This window comes from Polyodon spathula, chromosome 13, assembly GCF_017654505.1.
Source record: "Polyodon spathula isolate WHYD16114869_AA chromosome 13, ASM1765450v1, whole genome shotgun sequence".
NCBI lineage: Eukaryota > Metazoa > Chordata > Actinopteri > Acipenseriformes > Polyodontidae > Polyodon > Polyodon spathula.
The window spans coordinates 18,100,229-18,116,586 of NC_054546.1; the positions used below are offsets into that span (position 1 = coordinate 18,100,229).

General features: G+C 36.8%; 1 protein-coding gene across 1 annotated transcript; it reads right to left on the reverse strand.

The window, feature by feature from the left end:
* Window positions 1-2,267: 2,267 nt before the first annotated feature.
* Window positions 2,268-8,277, reverse strand: srgn (serglycin). Its single transcript, XM_041269470.1, has 4 exons — window positions 8,260-8,277; window positions 7,756-7,980; window positions 6,557-6,698; window positions 2,268-3,404 (listed from the first exon to the last, which is right to left on the reverse strand). Exons 2-4 carry the CDS (start codon window positions 7,844-7,846, stop codon window positions 3,098-3,100), a joined length of 540 nt encoding a protein of 179 aa, XP_041125404.1. The 5' UTR covers window positions 7,847-7,980; window positions 8,260-8,277; the 3' UTR covers window positions 2,268-3,097.
* Window positions 8,278-16,358: the final 8,081 nt, after the last annotated feature.

Genomic DNA, 16,358 nt, shown 5'->3' on the forward strand with positions numbered 1-16,358 from the left:
AGTCGCTTTGGATAAAAGTGTCTGCTAAATGACTAAAAAATAATAATAATAATAATAAGTATATCAGTAACTACATATATCTCCCACCACAGCTGTTTTTTCAAAATGAAAGCTAGTATGATGAAAAAGGTTGGTGACCATGACATATATCATGGTAAAGCATATTACAATGACTGATATGTGGAATAACTTCTAGTGATAATTAGTGAAAATACATACAAATAAATTGAAAAAATGAAGAGGGATATTTACTTTTAAAAAATTGAAAGGCCACCTGCTGTTAAGGTCACATTTAGATGGTCCCTTCACTGGCCTTTAGCCTGTAATTACTGTATCCTTATGAATGAATTTAGCAACACACTCCAAAAGTCTAGAAATAAAAATATCAGGCAGTGGAATTCCACTTTCTAAACAACACTTTCAGAAAAAAGGGGCAAATCTGGACTCAGTGATTGAGAATCTAGCCCAGTGTTGCATATAAAAATATGTAGCACTATGGATTTTTATTCATTTGTTTTTTTGCTCAGCGATAATGGAGAATGCAAGCGTATTTGAAGTCAAACACAGAGATGTGTCAGAACCACACTTTGTGGTTTAAGATGTTTTTATAGTTCACAGTTCTTGCACATCTACTCAGACAACTTACTTTTCTGTCAAAATATAAAATGTAAAAACCTGCAAATCACATCAGCCTTTTACACTTTTTTTTATTGTTTTCCTGTGGTACTCATAGAACATTCATTCTGATACTTCTGTATGCCCTAGCAAAGTTTCAGAATATTTGAAGTTTTTACAGTAAAAGACAAATAAGCATTTTTGACAATTACCAGACATTAGTCAGTTTACTGGAAGCAGCAGCTACTTGAAGCTCTCGAGCAATAACTTCTTAAGTGTATGACAAAATAAACAGACTCCAGAGTGGATAAATGCCGGTAACTTATCGTTGCGAAGTGAAAATAGAACATTTATTTCAATACAATAAACAAGCATTTTTTCTTTATTTTAAAGCAATTTTTTTTAACATGTGTAGATAACGTCAAATAAAAGTACCAGTATTATCCAAATTTGATTATGTTCAAGTCTTCTTTATTATTAGGCTGAAATTCCAGGGGAATGGGGATATAATGGAGGCGGTCATACATCTGTGTATCACACTTCATACATTTTTCCACTTATCCATGAAACTTGGTATTAACATTATTTAGTTATAAATTATTGAGAATATCAGGCTCTGGCGATATAGAGGGGGTGTCTGCCTGTACATCCATCTGCATGTCACTTACATTCTTGCACATATCTGGAGAACCGGTTGTCCAGTTGTCATGAGACTTGGTAGCAACATTACTTGTTTACGTTATTGAGAACATTGGATTGTGGGGCCAAAGCCAGTTTAGGTTTGTGCTCATGTGTAAATGGAGTGGCTCAAATGAATCTTTTAATCTGATCGACTCTTAAGCCTGCCCATGTCTGAGTTGTAAGTGTAAACACACCTTTTGAAAATCTGATTCTCTACTGCCCTGAATGACTAACATCATTAGAAGACTATCATTATGACTTGGGCTTCTCTCAGGGAGACATTTAATTGTGCCCAGTTGTCTATTAGTTTTGTGACGTGGACAGTTTATTATACAACAAATCTAAAATGCCTTAATACAGTGCATCTAAAGCCCCTACCCGGGTCCGGACCTAGGTTCTGGCTACCCAGGTCACAATCCTGCATAGTGTGAAACCACGTACCTGGGTCATACCCGGGTCCCAGCAACCCACCTCAGGATGTGGGTCGACACGCTTTGACCTGGGTTGAGGGAGACAAAATGCATGACGGCTATTTGTAAGCCGATGAAATAACAAACAGAAACAGCCACACCTGCATGAAGGTTTCACTTCTGCAAGGCACATTTTTATTTGTTCTGTTTAGCCATATTTTTGTTACTTGAGACACACCCTGAGCCAGATTGCAGCAGGGATGCAGCATTTGGGCCGACGGTTCAATCCAGAGAAGCATGGATGAGAGCGTCTGTAACAAGCTGCTTCCAGGGCATTGATACGCATATTGTTCGTCACCCAGGTCAAACCTGCTTTGTCAAAAGCAGTGTGAAATCACATACCCGACCTGCATGACATCAGTTCCTGACCCGAGTAGAGCATGCCAGTGTGAAAGAGGCTTAAACTATTACACTTAAATATTGAAGTATATACAGACTTGAAAAGCATGCATATGTGAATTTAGAAAACTCCCTCCACACTAATTGTAACTGACACCACAATTCACTTTACAGACTTTATTGGCATGGTAGTTCAGGCACTTTTAAAACATAATCAACAATAGTTTTCTTTCCCCATTTTTCACAAGTATACAGTCTGGTGTAATTGGGATTCTGTGTTTAATATTATTCAATAAAACAGAGCCATTCATGTCTAACACGGTAGATAAGGTGGAACGTGTTTCAGTGATATTGTTTATAGCCTTACTGCATCAAGAAAATAGAATTTATATTTAAGTCAGTACAGCAGCGAAAGGATTTCTTTTGTGAATCTCGAATGCAACGATATTCAGTAGGTTCCTTAATTAGTTATTATAGCAAAGTTTTTGTCATCAGCTTTTTATGAGACATCATTGCTGTTCCCATTGGAGACACAGCGACTGGAAAGTGTTGTTCTCTGACCAATAATCTCAGACAAGCATTTCAGGGTAAGATTCACAAAATTAATGCATAAGATAGACAACAAGTCTCATTCCTATGATCTGCAAGAAATTACACTTTAAGGGAAAAAAATAATCACATGTTTGGTATAAAAACATCCCCACTAAATTAAATAGTATCACTTGTGTTCTATATATTACTATTATGTTTAAAATTGTTGTTTTCTTTAAAAATAAAACTAGACAAAATATACATTTTACTACTTTATAGAAATATATTCCAGTCTACAATTTGGTGAAATTATGAACACACAGTTTCTGCAATTATAGCTGAACTAAAACAAAAAACCAAAGCAAAGTGTTTTAATCCTGAGAGATAGGTAATAGAAAAGCGTGTCGTAAAACCACACAGCATAACTAGCAGACACCTTTCACTGCATCGTGAAGATTATTTTACAGGATAAACCCCTCTTCATGGAGCTTTAGATCCCGAGGGTAGTTTTGCTTGATTGGAACTCTGTCAGGAAAGACAAATTGGGAATAATCAACGTCGCCCCCTTCTGGCGTGGCAAGGGAGTCCTCTGTGTAGTCAGCACTTCCCTCTTCAGGATCTGCAGTGCTGCTGGCTCTTAGGAGATCCTCACTCCACTGACTTCCTGAGCCCAGTTCGTTTGGTGTGTCCTCCTGGAATTCCCCAGAATCATCGCCGGATTCTTCAAAACTCAGCCCCGGCTCATCTTCAACTGACTTTTTGTTCATGCTGAAAAAGAAGGAAACATGATTGGGTAGTTATTATAAAATCACAAATCAACCAATCACAAGTATTTGCCAAAACGCCAGTACACGTCATCCAGTGCATAGATCGCTACACCTATGCCTGGTACCTTTTGTAAAAATGGATCATTCTGTTAACTTTCTTTAAATTTTGATGAACTTGACACTAGTTTCTCCAAAGAAAATGTTACTGATATTCTAAATAGAAAAGCACTTTGTTTTTAATAAATAGTCTCACCCACGTCGCAGCACCTGTAGGCTTACACGGATTATTTTGGGACTGTGGCAGTTGTTTCTGGACTGAACCATTTCATGACTGGGTGGGAGGGGGGGAAGCATATCTTATACAAGAAGAGTTACCCTACAAACGACATCTCTAATATTAAGTGCAAGTGTGTATTGTTGTCTTCAAATGAAATTTGCTAACATGGTCCAGATTTAAAATATCAGCAGTAATTATATCAATTCAATTCCATTCCTTCAAATGTTGCCAAAATAGCTGCCAGAAGCAGGTCTATGTTAACTGCATGTCTGTGTCTCTATGGGTGGTATGCCACCAACCTCCAGAACAAATCTAGAGCTCCTTCTGGAAATCTATAGCTCTACATGGTTAATTCTTTCAGAAGATATTTCTATAGAGTGGATCCTTTCATATGCAACATTGTTTTCCAGAGATTTTCTTTATTTACAGTGGTTGGCGATTACTTTTACATTTGGAATTGGGGCTGGCCCTGTGATACATGCTTTTAATTATCTAACTTGTATTTTAACAGAGTGAAAAACTTCACTAAGAAGACCTAACACAATGAAGAATGAAAAAGAAAGACAAAAAGAATAAGCAATACTGGTACAAAAACTATAGATGTGTTCGGTATTGTTATGGAAACGTACAACATTAATGTGTAAATGGAAAAAACCTCACACTGTACACATTCTACTGTAATACTCTACAGTTGACCACTACCTCTTTATCAATAATTAAAGTTTAAGAACAATCCTAAAAGTTTAACAGTTAAAACATTTAAAATGTTTAAAAACTCTAAACCTTTAACATCAATTATGTATGAAGAAAACACTGTAAATGAGAATTTATTATTATATTCTTAAAAATGACTTTGCACTCATTCCCCAGCAGGTGGCGCTGTGCCATTAGTATGTGTCAGTGATAACGCCCATCTTTTAAAAGACCAGAATGAAATATCCCATAGAGGTGTCAACGAAGGGAAAAGGGCAACATTCCAAGCACTTCTATTTCAAAGAGGCCATGGGGAGTGAGTGTGTCTTGTTATGGATACTGTGCAAACTATATGGGAATCCTGTTCCATTAATTAAGAAATGATGCACCAACAATGCTTAATAAATAACATGACACATTTTTTGCCAATTTAACTTAGATTTTTTCTTCAGCCAATAGATAACTCATATGCCTACTGTTGCTGAGATATTGGATTTCTTACACCATGCTATGTTACAATGTGTAAATCATCCTCCCGTTCCATAACAACGTAGTATCTGAATATCGAGCTTTGCGCAATTATATATATATATATATATATATATATATATATATATATATATATATATATATATATATATATATATATATATATATATATATATATGCACACACTGCACTCCGTTCATAAGAATCACCGATATAAGAATCAACCACATACAGTGAGCAAAACCACTGGGACAAAATCATTCCTATACTAACCATTCTAAAACACTCTGCTTGTAAGAATCAAGCAATCTGCTTACAAGAATAATTTTGGGGCAAACTGACTGCATGTAATACGATACTGGAGCAAGTGCAATGACTTGTACAGCCAATCAAGCTGTTTTTGAATTTAATCACATCTCGCGTGATTAGGCACGTAGGCAGCGTGGATCATGCAGTGATGCAGGAAACAATGCATTGTTTGTAATCAAACGTGACTGAGCCACTACAGTATGCAGGTATGTTTTTTTGTGTTCTCTGTTAGTGAAAGTTTACTTCAATAAAGTGAATACACATTCATTGAATACATACCGAGTACAGCACTGAGGGAGGGGGACTGCGGTGCGGCACGGTGAGGGGGGGGATTGCAGAGGTTTGCATCTCTGCTTAGTGAAAAACTGTGAGATTTGCATGACAACTGAAAATAAGCCACAGATACTTAAATGCACTGGTAGTCCTGACACTAAAATACTGTACTGTAATGTTATTTTAATTCAAAGGCCATTACACGTAACTCTGCATGAAACTAGGCACCCTCGCAAGGCGATCGCTTCTCAAGTATACTGTAGAAAAACAGGATTCTACAACCTTGAGTAAATGTGATCATATAACTAGCTGCTTACCCACAAGGATATTTAAACTGCTGATGCGTGAAGGTGCTTTTGCTAACTGTAACCGAGAGCAGAGTAAATGATCAGATTGGAGTCTTGATTTATAGTTTAAAACTGGTGTTGGTTTTATTTCTTACAGTGCAGTAGGAAAATAACCACTAATAAAATAAAACACAAAATAAACCTACCTCTCAGCTGGAGCACTAACTAAACAATACTTTGTGTGGTCCCTGACTGACGTCAGGACTGATAAGCCACTTACCCAACTAAACAAATACAAATCAAAACAGTTCATACATTCCCCCTGGAACTAGACATATACTGTGACTGCTTTGCTTATTTGCACAGTATAGAACTGGAACTAACAGATCTCTTTATCACACTTTGGTTTCTTTCTCTTACTTCTGCAATGCACGCACGCTTCCACTTCCACACTCCTCTACACCCCCCATCACGAAGCTATTGGCTAAGCCCTTTTTATCGAGGCATCATTAACTTTACCAAGCAGTTAACCAACTGACCGTTATCCTTAATTCGTTAAGGAAACAACTATAGCGTGCATACATGCAGGAACTCATGACATCTAGTGGTCAACCTATTACACTGCAGTTAACAAAGCTGTTCTCAAACTACCATACTGATTCTGCAGCACTTCACCACAGTCATCATATCACATAAGAATCAACCGCTTATAAGAATCAATCATCCAGGACAGATGCAAGTCGTCTAAACAGAATGCACTATATATATATATATATATATATATATATATATATATATATATATATAAAGCAAGTGTGTTCTTACAGGTCATGATCAGCGTTGGGTAAAGGGACATCAGCTCCAGACTTCGGAAGGTCAATCCAAGGACCACTTTCTTCCACACAGTTAGGGTTTTTGGTGTCCGGTTTGCATCGTATCCACATATATCTCCCTTTACTTGGGGCAGCTTACAGAAGAAAGAAAGACACAGATGTTAATGTTTTGTCAGAATATATGGCTGCCTTTTTTTTTATCATTATAATAAATCTTATTCCAACCATAGACAATGGTGTGAGTTTTGAACATTTTTCCTAAATGTTGTCTTTCTTCAGTGTACAGTACTTTACAAGAAGACTGAAGGGCAGGGGCCAGTCTTAAATCTCCAAAAGCAAGGTTCAAAGCCCGTTACCCCAGAGGGTTGTTAATGACATACTGAAACCGAAGGTCTGGGTCAAAACACAACTTCATCCAAATTATGTTTTTGTTATGGGAGTGACTCAGAAAAATCTACTTCGGATGGCTTATTACCATTAGGTTCTACTACCAGCACGACCCCTTCCTCAACCCTCTCCAAACAAGATTAATGTCAGTAGTTTAACATTCGGGTTAAAGCAGCTATTCAATAACCTTACGTCCCGAGAAAGATAAACGACTGTTGTGGAAACATTTTGTACAACTATACGGCAGGAGCGTAATCAGCCAAGTGCCAGTATAAACTGTTGCGTACAGTTATTTTACAGAAAACATTAAATAGTTGCTATTATATCGGTTACAACAACCTTCTCAAATATATAAGCCTATTGTTCATTTATAAATTTAATACCGCCATTTACTAGTCTATATAGGCTACGTATCAACTGAGAAATAATAAAGGAAACACACCAGTTTCTTCTTTAAATCAATCAGCTACCAAGGAAAAAAAAAAAAAAAAAAAATTAGCGCTTAGAACAGAACGGTAACCCCCAGAACGGTAGCCCATTATATTTTGATGTGGATTATATATCTCATAATATTTATAATAGACGTTTCTAAAACTAATACACCAAGAAATAAAAAATAAAATAAAAACTTTTTTCTTTGAATTCCAACAATAGCAAGCTTCAGAAGGTCTAATAAATACATTATAATTATTTCAATACTAATGACGCAGGTATTTAACTCTAACTCTTTTTTTTTTTTTTTTTTTAATAACAGCTAACAGAATTCCAAGCAGTTACAAAGTTTAGACAATATACAAAGCTTACCTTGTACGGTACATCCCAGAAAGAGGATTAAACCCAAAGCCAACAAAATCCTCCCGCTGGATTTCAAAAGGAGCTCTGTGTAGTTTCTCATTTCTCGCTTTTTGCTGTGCTCTCTGCCAAACCGTGTGAAAACTGTTCGAATCACTATTGGAATAAACTCTGGTCACTTTTGTAAGATCAGTCAGCCACAATCCGTCAGAAGACGTGCGTCACAGCCTCAGTTTCCTGCAAAAACCATCATCAAGTTTAGAAATAAGTGTTGCGATGCAAACTTTTTTTTTTTGAGACGCATAATAAAAGTACCATAATGAAAATACAGCTTGGTGTTTCCTCTGTCCTAATTTTCAAGCGCCCCACCTTTCCCCCCAGAAATACTACTACTACTACTACTACTAATAATAATAAAAAATAATAATAATAATAATAATAATAATAATAATAATAATAATAATAATAAACTTAATGATGATAATCAAGGCACAAGAGAAAATACACCGAGTTTACTTTAACTACGCGGTTTCGTTATGAGCAATCTTCCTCTTTCCCTCTTTAGTGACTTCTATTAAAAACGTTTTATTTGAACAGGAAGAAATGTCGAGCTAATTCTAATGGTTTAAAGTCTACTTCCTTAACTCTTATTTAGCCGTATCAGAGGTTCCGCTTTTCTTGTCCGGAGATCTGATGTTGGTTCGTGGTATTTATGTATCAATTTGAAATATGCAGATATTTAATAGACAAAGCTATCAAGCGGAGTAGGCAGTCAGCATTGACTATGCTCTTTAACTGATTAACCTCTGACCTGGTTCTAAAGCAATTTATCATTTATTTATATCTATAAAAACAGCAATTTAAAAAGGACACTCCAAGACCAGATTTGCCTACCACTATAAATATGCAGCTATTACCACACACAAACAATTAAATACCAGGAAGTCATTATTATTATTATTATTATTATTATTATTATTATTATTATTATTATTATTATTATTCCCTCCAAATTTGCCTTATTTAATGTGTACATAGAGAACTGCTTGTTCAATTGTCATGACATTTTTTAGCATACATTATTGTAAGTATCAGAATCTGGGCACAGATTTTGAACAATTTTGTATTTATCCTAATGCTGCCACTGTCATTTTGAACAGCATACACACTGGACATTGGACATCGCTAACACTGCACACACGCACACCAAAAGGTAGTTTTTAAACTGGCCCAGGGTATGTTTTTGTATCTTTTATTACATATTATTTCCCCTTTGTGGTGAACTTTACCAGTGGGTTGACACATATTATAGTAGGAACATATGCAGTGTAGAGGTCCTACTGAAACATAGAGAGGGTTGGTGTTACTGTAAGTATTGGCTAGGGTTCTCTTTGTCAACTTTTTTTTTTTTTAATTTAGTCGTATTTTTTTTATTTTTTCCCCATTTTGAAATGGCCGATTATTATTTATTTATGCTCGGCTCAACGAGCATAAATATGCCGACCGCTTCTTTACACACTGCGGATTCACCATTCAGCGGCCTAGGACAATGCACAGGTAAGCCCATAGTAGCCTGGCCAGACTACAGGGGTTGTTGGTCCACAGTGAGCTGAGGACACCCTGGCTGACCTAGACTCCTCCCCCTGGCGACGCTCAGCCAATTGAGCACCGCCTCCTGGGAACTCCCATCCATGGTCGGCTCTGGAATAGCCCAGACTCAAACCGGTGACTCCGGCCATAGGGCGCATCCTGTACTGTGCTTCCTGCTGTCCTTCAAGTGTAAATTATTTTAATTGGGTTAACAAAGAGTAACAATAAAATAAAATTAAAAAAAAACAAAAAACAAAAAAAAAACAGGCAACATTAAACATTGAATAGAAGGGGGGCTTATATAACATGTTCCCAAGTGACTCGCCAGTTTCCCACATTAGCAGTAATTTCAAACTGAGGGGAGGAGTTCTCCACAATTGTGGTCTTAAACATTTTTTGTTTAGAGGGAGCTGGAGCGAAGATCATCAATGTTACCACAGGTTTAGAAGCCAGTATCCCATAGTTTTGTATTCTAAAAGCTGCAGATCCCATGGCTTAGAAAATACAAAAATATTTAAGACTTGTCTTGGATGATTTATGCACTTCAAGAATTTGTCTGGCTCCTGTGAAGAGTAGAACAAAACTGGCTTACACAAGTAGTAACCCTTTACAGCTTAGTAGCTCTTTAGATCTTAAGCTTCGTTTCCACTGTACAACCGAGCCTTTCTGGGGCCGCACTACTTGCTTTTTTACAGTAGAGTCCGATCCATGGAACTGACATCACGCGCAATGACTGTGTTGAGTCGTATGTAGATGATGTGGTAGTAGGATGCGTTGTGTTTCAGTTGAGAATGGCAGATCCAGTGGTTATGGTTGTGTTTGAGTTGAGAATGGTGGATCTCTTTATGGCTGTGTTTTTCTTTGATTTTGTTCTTCATATATTACTGAATACAACTGAGAATCCTCCAACTCACTGCACACCATGTTGCTGGTCTTCCTCAAGTGTATTGACAGACGCAATGTAATTATGGAAATTATTTACCTCGCCCTTGGCCCCCTTGCCTGAATTTCATGGTTTGGTTCTCACTCGACAAATAGCGAGTTGAAAGTGCCAGAGGAAAAGAGGTATTAGTATCTCTTTACAGTGCACTGGCCCTTTACAGTAGTGTCTAGTGTTTTCCCTTGTTCTAGGGCCAGTTAAGCACCCTGCCCTTTGCAGCCTTGCTGGCTAGATGTCTGATTGGTTTTGACTAGAAGCAGGCTGCCCTGCACATTATCAGGGGTGTATTGCAATATCTCAACTTCTCAGATATATTTTCAGTCTGTGGATCAAACTCTATTCAACAAAGCAACACAAGCAGTCCTTCCTCCCATTCCTTTATCAGCTCACACTCCCTTCCTTCCCTTTACTTCCTTTTCTGAATGCCATGAATGTGTTCTTATTCTTAGTCTTTCGATATACATGTACTATATGTAAAAATCTGCAAAAATGTGAAGACGTGGTCATGCCTTTACCAAGCGAACCACTCAGGTACCGAAGCTACAGGAATAATCATATATTCCCTTTAATCTAGCAGATTGAATATTGTACAAAGTAACAGTTTAGCACATATATTGCTTAAAAAAAGGAGCAATACATGTTTTAAAGTTTGAGTTTATGTATTTCTTTTAATATCATGGAAACTTAGTGTAGTTTTATATTTCTATACAAATCCTATATGTGCCTGCACTTGTTAAATCCATAGTTTCTTCTTCAGATTTAGATGTAATAAAACATTAGCATTGCAAGTCTATCGTACAAATTCTTATTAAAAAAGAATAAAATATTAAGATTGGCTAGTAATAAATTCGTTTTGATCGTCAGTTAATATGATATAAGATAATAATAATAATAATAATAATAATAATAATAATAATAATAATAATAATAATAATAATAATAATAATAATTACTGATGTTGCTGTAAATGTTTTTACACATTTTTTTTTTTTTTAAATCACATCACTCAAGCCAGTTGCTCACTAAATATCTTAGTATCCCTGAATAGATATAAAGAAATTAGAAATATTTTAATAAAAAATCCGTCCCACAAGTCCAATTGTACTTTAAATAGGATCAACTTGCTACCAGTGTCCGTGACTGTGCGAAGCTGCTGTCCACCTCTAGTGATTCCACTGGGATGGGTGCACTTTACCAAGCGCTGGAGGCAAAATCCACAAGGGCTGTTTCTCCTCAACGCACTAGGGCTGCCAGTTAAAACTCCAAATAGCAATCTATTAATTGGGCACACAAAATCGAATCGTTTGAATTATTATCGATGATTGTACCGCTCACACACATTTCCACTCCATTCCTCTCCCCCCCAACGTGATTATTTTAATATCACTGCAGTTCAGTAAAAGCTTGTGAATGCTAGTGGTAAATTACCTTGGTAGCTCAGGAGAAGAAAAACAAATTAAAAAATAAAATAGAAAAAACAACAACATTCGTAACAAGCCTAAAGCAAGTTTGACATACTACAGCAGTGTTACTAAAATATGTATTCCAAACAAATTACAGCAATTTGGACTGCAATTTAAATAAACTAGACATGAACTTATGAAAACTGTCTTTTCCCAGTGACAGCTGCAGCATTGCACCACCTAACCTTCTCTATCTGTGAAACACACAATGCGAGAATCCCTGCCTAAAACAACAACAGTAATAATATTGTAGTGATCCCGGCTCCAGCAGGCAGGCACATCACACATGACGAGGCAATCCACATACAGGCGGAGGGCGGGCGCGAACCCAGGACCTTTCGCACTAAAGCATAGCACCGATACTGCAGTACAAAAGAGCCGCCTCCCTTGCAAGGAGCGTATATCAGGCATATGTCTCTCTATGTGATTACATCGCCTACCAGCCCTGCTGCTGCCTTACCCCATGCATGCTACACTCTCCCCTGCCAGTCTCAAGTCTGCCCCGGACTTGCTCACCAGGCTACAGTCCGACGAGTGCGTGTGTGCCAGGGTACCTGCGTCCACTTCTGACACAAATGTAGCGATCCCTGTTCCCGCAGGCAGGTGCATCACACATGGCGAGGCAATCCTACCAAGCTAATTGTGGTTATGAACCAAAAAATTTGTGCAGTATGTACCAAAAAATTAAAAACGCTTTGTTCATGACATGACCGAGATTGTGGTCAAGATCAAGTGACTTGGAAACATAGATCTCTTTTGTAGCCACTAGTTGATTTTGATCTTATACCCCCATGTCAAGCTGAACCTTATGTCAATATTGTGTTATAATATTAGTGATCAGTGGTGATCTGTTAATACTTACAGGAATGGAATTGCTACTATAAGCATTCCCCTGGTGCTTCTCTGTCTGATGGAATCACTTCATAACAGGTATCTGTGGTTGCCCTGCAGGTGGTAATCTTGAAAATGCATGATAATAGACAATAATTCAGTTAAGATTCCCTGGATAGCTACCATCAACTAACACCCTTAGGACAGCATTCGGAATTAGCAGAGTTTCTCCTCCATTCTGTGTCATGGATACTTTTAGCAATACTGACAGTTAAACGGCGAAAGCACATGCACAGGGTCCTCTTAATCCTGTAATAAGGTGTCGTCAAGTGACGATGTAATGCTTTTGCACTGCTGAAGTGAAGTAAGTGAATGAGCGCAAGCACAGGTTAGAAATATTCAGATTATAGATACATGCAATCCAAGTCTATAGGAGGCTTGGGTGTATGACAAACGTTAAATGAAGAATGATGAATGCTGCAAAATCAACGCAGTAATATCGTGTTCACCCAGTACAGTGTGATAGACAGACAGGCAAATAGAAAAACACACGAACAGCGTAAAGCGTCACCATTCTCTTTTTTATGAGAACCCTCTTTTATAACGCTTTCTTATTTTTTCAGGGCCCTATATCTGTGAAAAAATTAGGAATGATAAGATACAGCAAAGAGTTTGTTACAAGGGATGATGATTTTTGGCAAGTAACATTATCAGTATAGGGTAGTTTTATCATTTGTAACTAATCAATTATGTCAATAGACATATAGATATAGATAGACAGATAGTGTCTCATTTTGTTTAAATTTGGCAAATTTGTCAACATTACTCCGTTTTAAAAATTGCTCATCTCCAGTACAATTATTCAGAGAAAGTGGATTTGTAACTAAATCTTCTACGGTGTTTCTCTTGTCTGGTGAAACTAAAACTAAAATATATATATATATATATATATATATATATATATATATATATATATATATATATATATATATATATATATATAAAAGAGAGAGAAAATGTAATTCTAAATACTGAAATGTATTATTTTTTTCAATAACAGTCGGCAAAATTCTGTGCTTAACCGGCATATTTACACCCTGCCTCTGCTCATGAATGATTGGACAGCTGTCAGATCTTTCACTTTTCCATACTCACGCACCTTCAATTTTCATGCAGAATACCGTGAACGGCCTCTGCTTGCTTATGATTGGACAGCTGCATAAAACTTGGCAGATATTTGACTCTCCTATTGGTTAAACTTATTGTCAATACATGCAACTGAAACAAATACAGTTTATGTCCCACTGTCACAGAGACACAATGACTGTTGGTGGTAAATCTCCCTCCCGACCTATGAGGCCACTAAGTAGCAAGGACCAAGTACTTTGCACTTTTTGGCCTGACATTTCATTCCACCGGTTAAAAGGAAGTTGGTCATTTAGGAAGAGGATGTAGCTTTGATACACAAATGCATTGACCTGGAAGAGAAATGATGTGGCAGCCATGAATTGGAGGAGGTATGATGGTATATTAAGGGGACGAAGCGACATGATTGGTTCCTTGTTATGGTTAGACAGTAAATAACCCCACAGGATGAAAACCCCTGTGATTGCTGTTCGAGAGTGTTTGTTTTTTGGTTTAATTATTGTGATTATTATTACTAGACTCCTAAAACAAGTTCGGGAGCTGTCGCCGAGGGCCAGCAAAAACCTACAACATAACTGAAATGTATTGGCACCTGAAAAATTGTATCACTCACCAAGCACTACAACGCACATCCAGGACTGGTGACCGTGATTGTACCTTGTGGGAGAGATATGTTTTAATATTATTTGGGACTGCAACCTGTGATATATTCCCTGTTCTTTACCATTGCTGTGTATTGCCAGGGACCTTTTCTTTTGGTCACCAGACCTGGACTTTGTAACATTAAACTGTTTCCTTTGGAATATAAATCTCTGTCTGGCTCATTACGCACTCCTGCACCGGTACACAGTAGACCACTTTGCCACACACACCCAGCTAATTTATGATTGGGCTACCGCAGAGAAAATGCAGATATTCAATTGGTTGATCGTATCACAGAGGACCTTCAGGAAAAAGAAGGTACAAGCATAGCATAAGTGAGTAGCACCATCAGACTGCTGTGACGGTTTTGTTGGAAAACGTGTTTAAAGATTTATTTATTTTCCCACTCTATGACCTGCCAGAAATGTGTTCACAACCCATATTTTAAGAACAGCTGCCACGGGCACGATGGCCTGACTTCAAGGGCACCACTTTGAGGACCACTGCACTAGATGTTTTCAGTGATTTCGGCGGTACCAAAAATACAGGAATAATTTGGGGAAAATGCTGAGCATCAACATCTAACCAAAGAAATTTTTTAATATATAATCATCCATATCTAAAAAAAATGCCAAGTTTAGAAGTGCTAAAATAAACTTGATTACGTTTATTTTAGTATTTCATATAATTTAAACAACATGACCATTAAGTGTTCAAAATAGACAGAAAATATCAGATTTGACTATCTATTTAACGTTACACTCTAAACAATGCAACATATACATTTCAAGACTTTTTTTATACTGAACATATTGTTGTTCATTTGATTTTGAAAAAAAAAAAAAAATGTTTTGAGGTAAATGATAAAGTACCATAACTGAAGTATCATGGACATCAATGTACTGTAAATATGCAAGAAACAAGTGTTATAAAAGAGAGAAGTGAAAAATGCTTCTAAAGTTATCATATAAGGAAAGCAAGATTGTAGGTGTTGCCTGAAACTAAACACTTTTTTCTCCACAGCTGTCTTAACAAGATGCTTTCTGATGTTTTTTTTTTTAATACTGCTGGTACATTTTTGACAAGCAGCGCAAATCTGCTATGTTTTAATACTACCGCTACTATTATTTAGCGAAAATAAAATGTAGGAGTCTGTGTGCACAACTCCTCTAAAAAAAAACATAGCGACAGTTTATAGATTTGAGGCAATCGTGTGAAACAAATTCTCACACCCACTTTGGTCTGTGAAAATCCCAAAATAGATGAGTGATGGATCTGGTTACAAGGACTGGAAAAGAAGACCTGTTTTAAAGTCTAAATAAACTGCAGAAAGGTACAGACGGATACATTATAATGGCTTCCCACAACCTATGCTTCTTTGTATTAAAAGTTTGGCTGTACTTCCCTGTCTTTCCATTTCTCTCTGTCTTCTCCTCCTCAGGCCTTTTTGCTACTGTATCTCTTTTCAGGGAGCCGTTGGGTCACAATCACCTCTGATGCTGGTTCTGTCATTTATAGATATATATATATATATATATATATATATATATATATATATATATATATATATATATATATATATATATATATATATTATATATATTACAACAAACAAAAAGAAAGCACAGTAAGACAAAGTGTAAGGGATAAGTCATCTCTGATTTGGTTGTTAACATGAAGTAAAAATTATATGTGGAAAAAATGTGTATTGGTGGAGAAGGTATATATAACTGGTAAAATCGGTAGCATTAATATAAAAATAATTACAAGCTATGTCTGAAATATGAAGGAAATATCTCTAAAGTGTGCAGAAAGTACCACCACATGCAGTCATTGTGCCAATGTCAATGCAGCTGCAATGTTTATATATAACCCTGTAAACGTGAAGTCAAGACCTCATATGAGAACTGAGGTTTTAACAGTGCTGAGGAAGTAGCTTTGTAAAACTACTACCTAAAAAGGGAATATTTCTCTTGTGCAATAACTACTTGAGCAAGTGAATC

Excerpts from the sequence above, each read along its gene's own strand:
- srgn (XM_041269470.1), bottom strand. The coding sequence starts at position 7,846 with ATGAGAAACTACACAGAGCTCCTTTTGAAATCCAGCGGGAGGATTTTG. Across the intron at positions 6,699-7,755 it reads TCTGGGATGTACCGTACAAG|CTGCCCCAAGTAAAGGGAGA; the intron begins GTAAGCTTTGTA and ends TTCTTCTGTAAG. Across the intron at positions 3,405-6,556 it reads CCCAACGCTGATCATGACCT|CATGAACAAAAAGTCAGTTG; the intron begins GTAAGAACACAC and ends CTTCTTTTTCAG.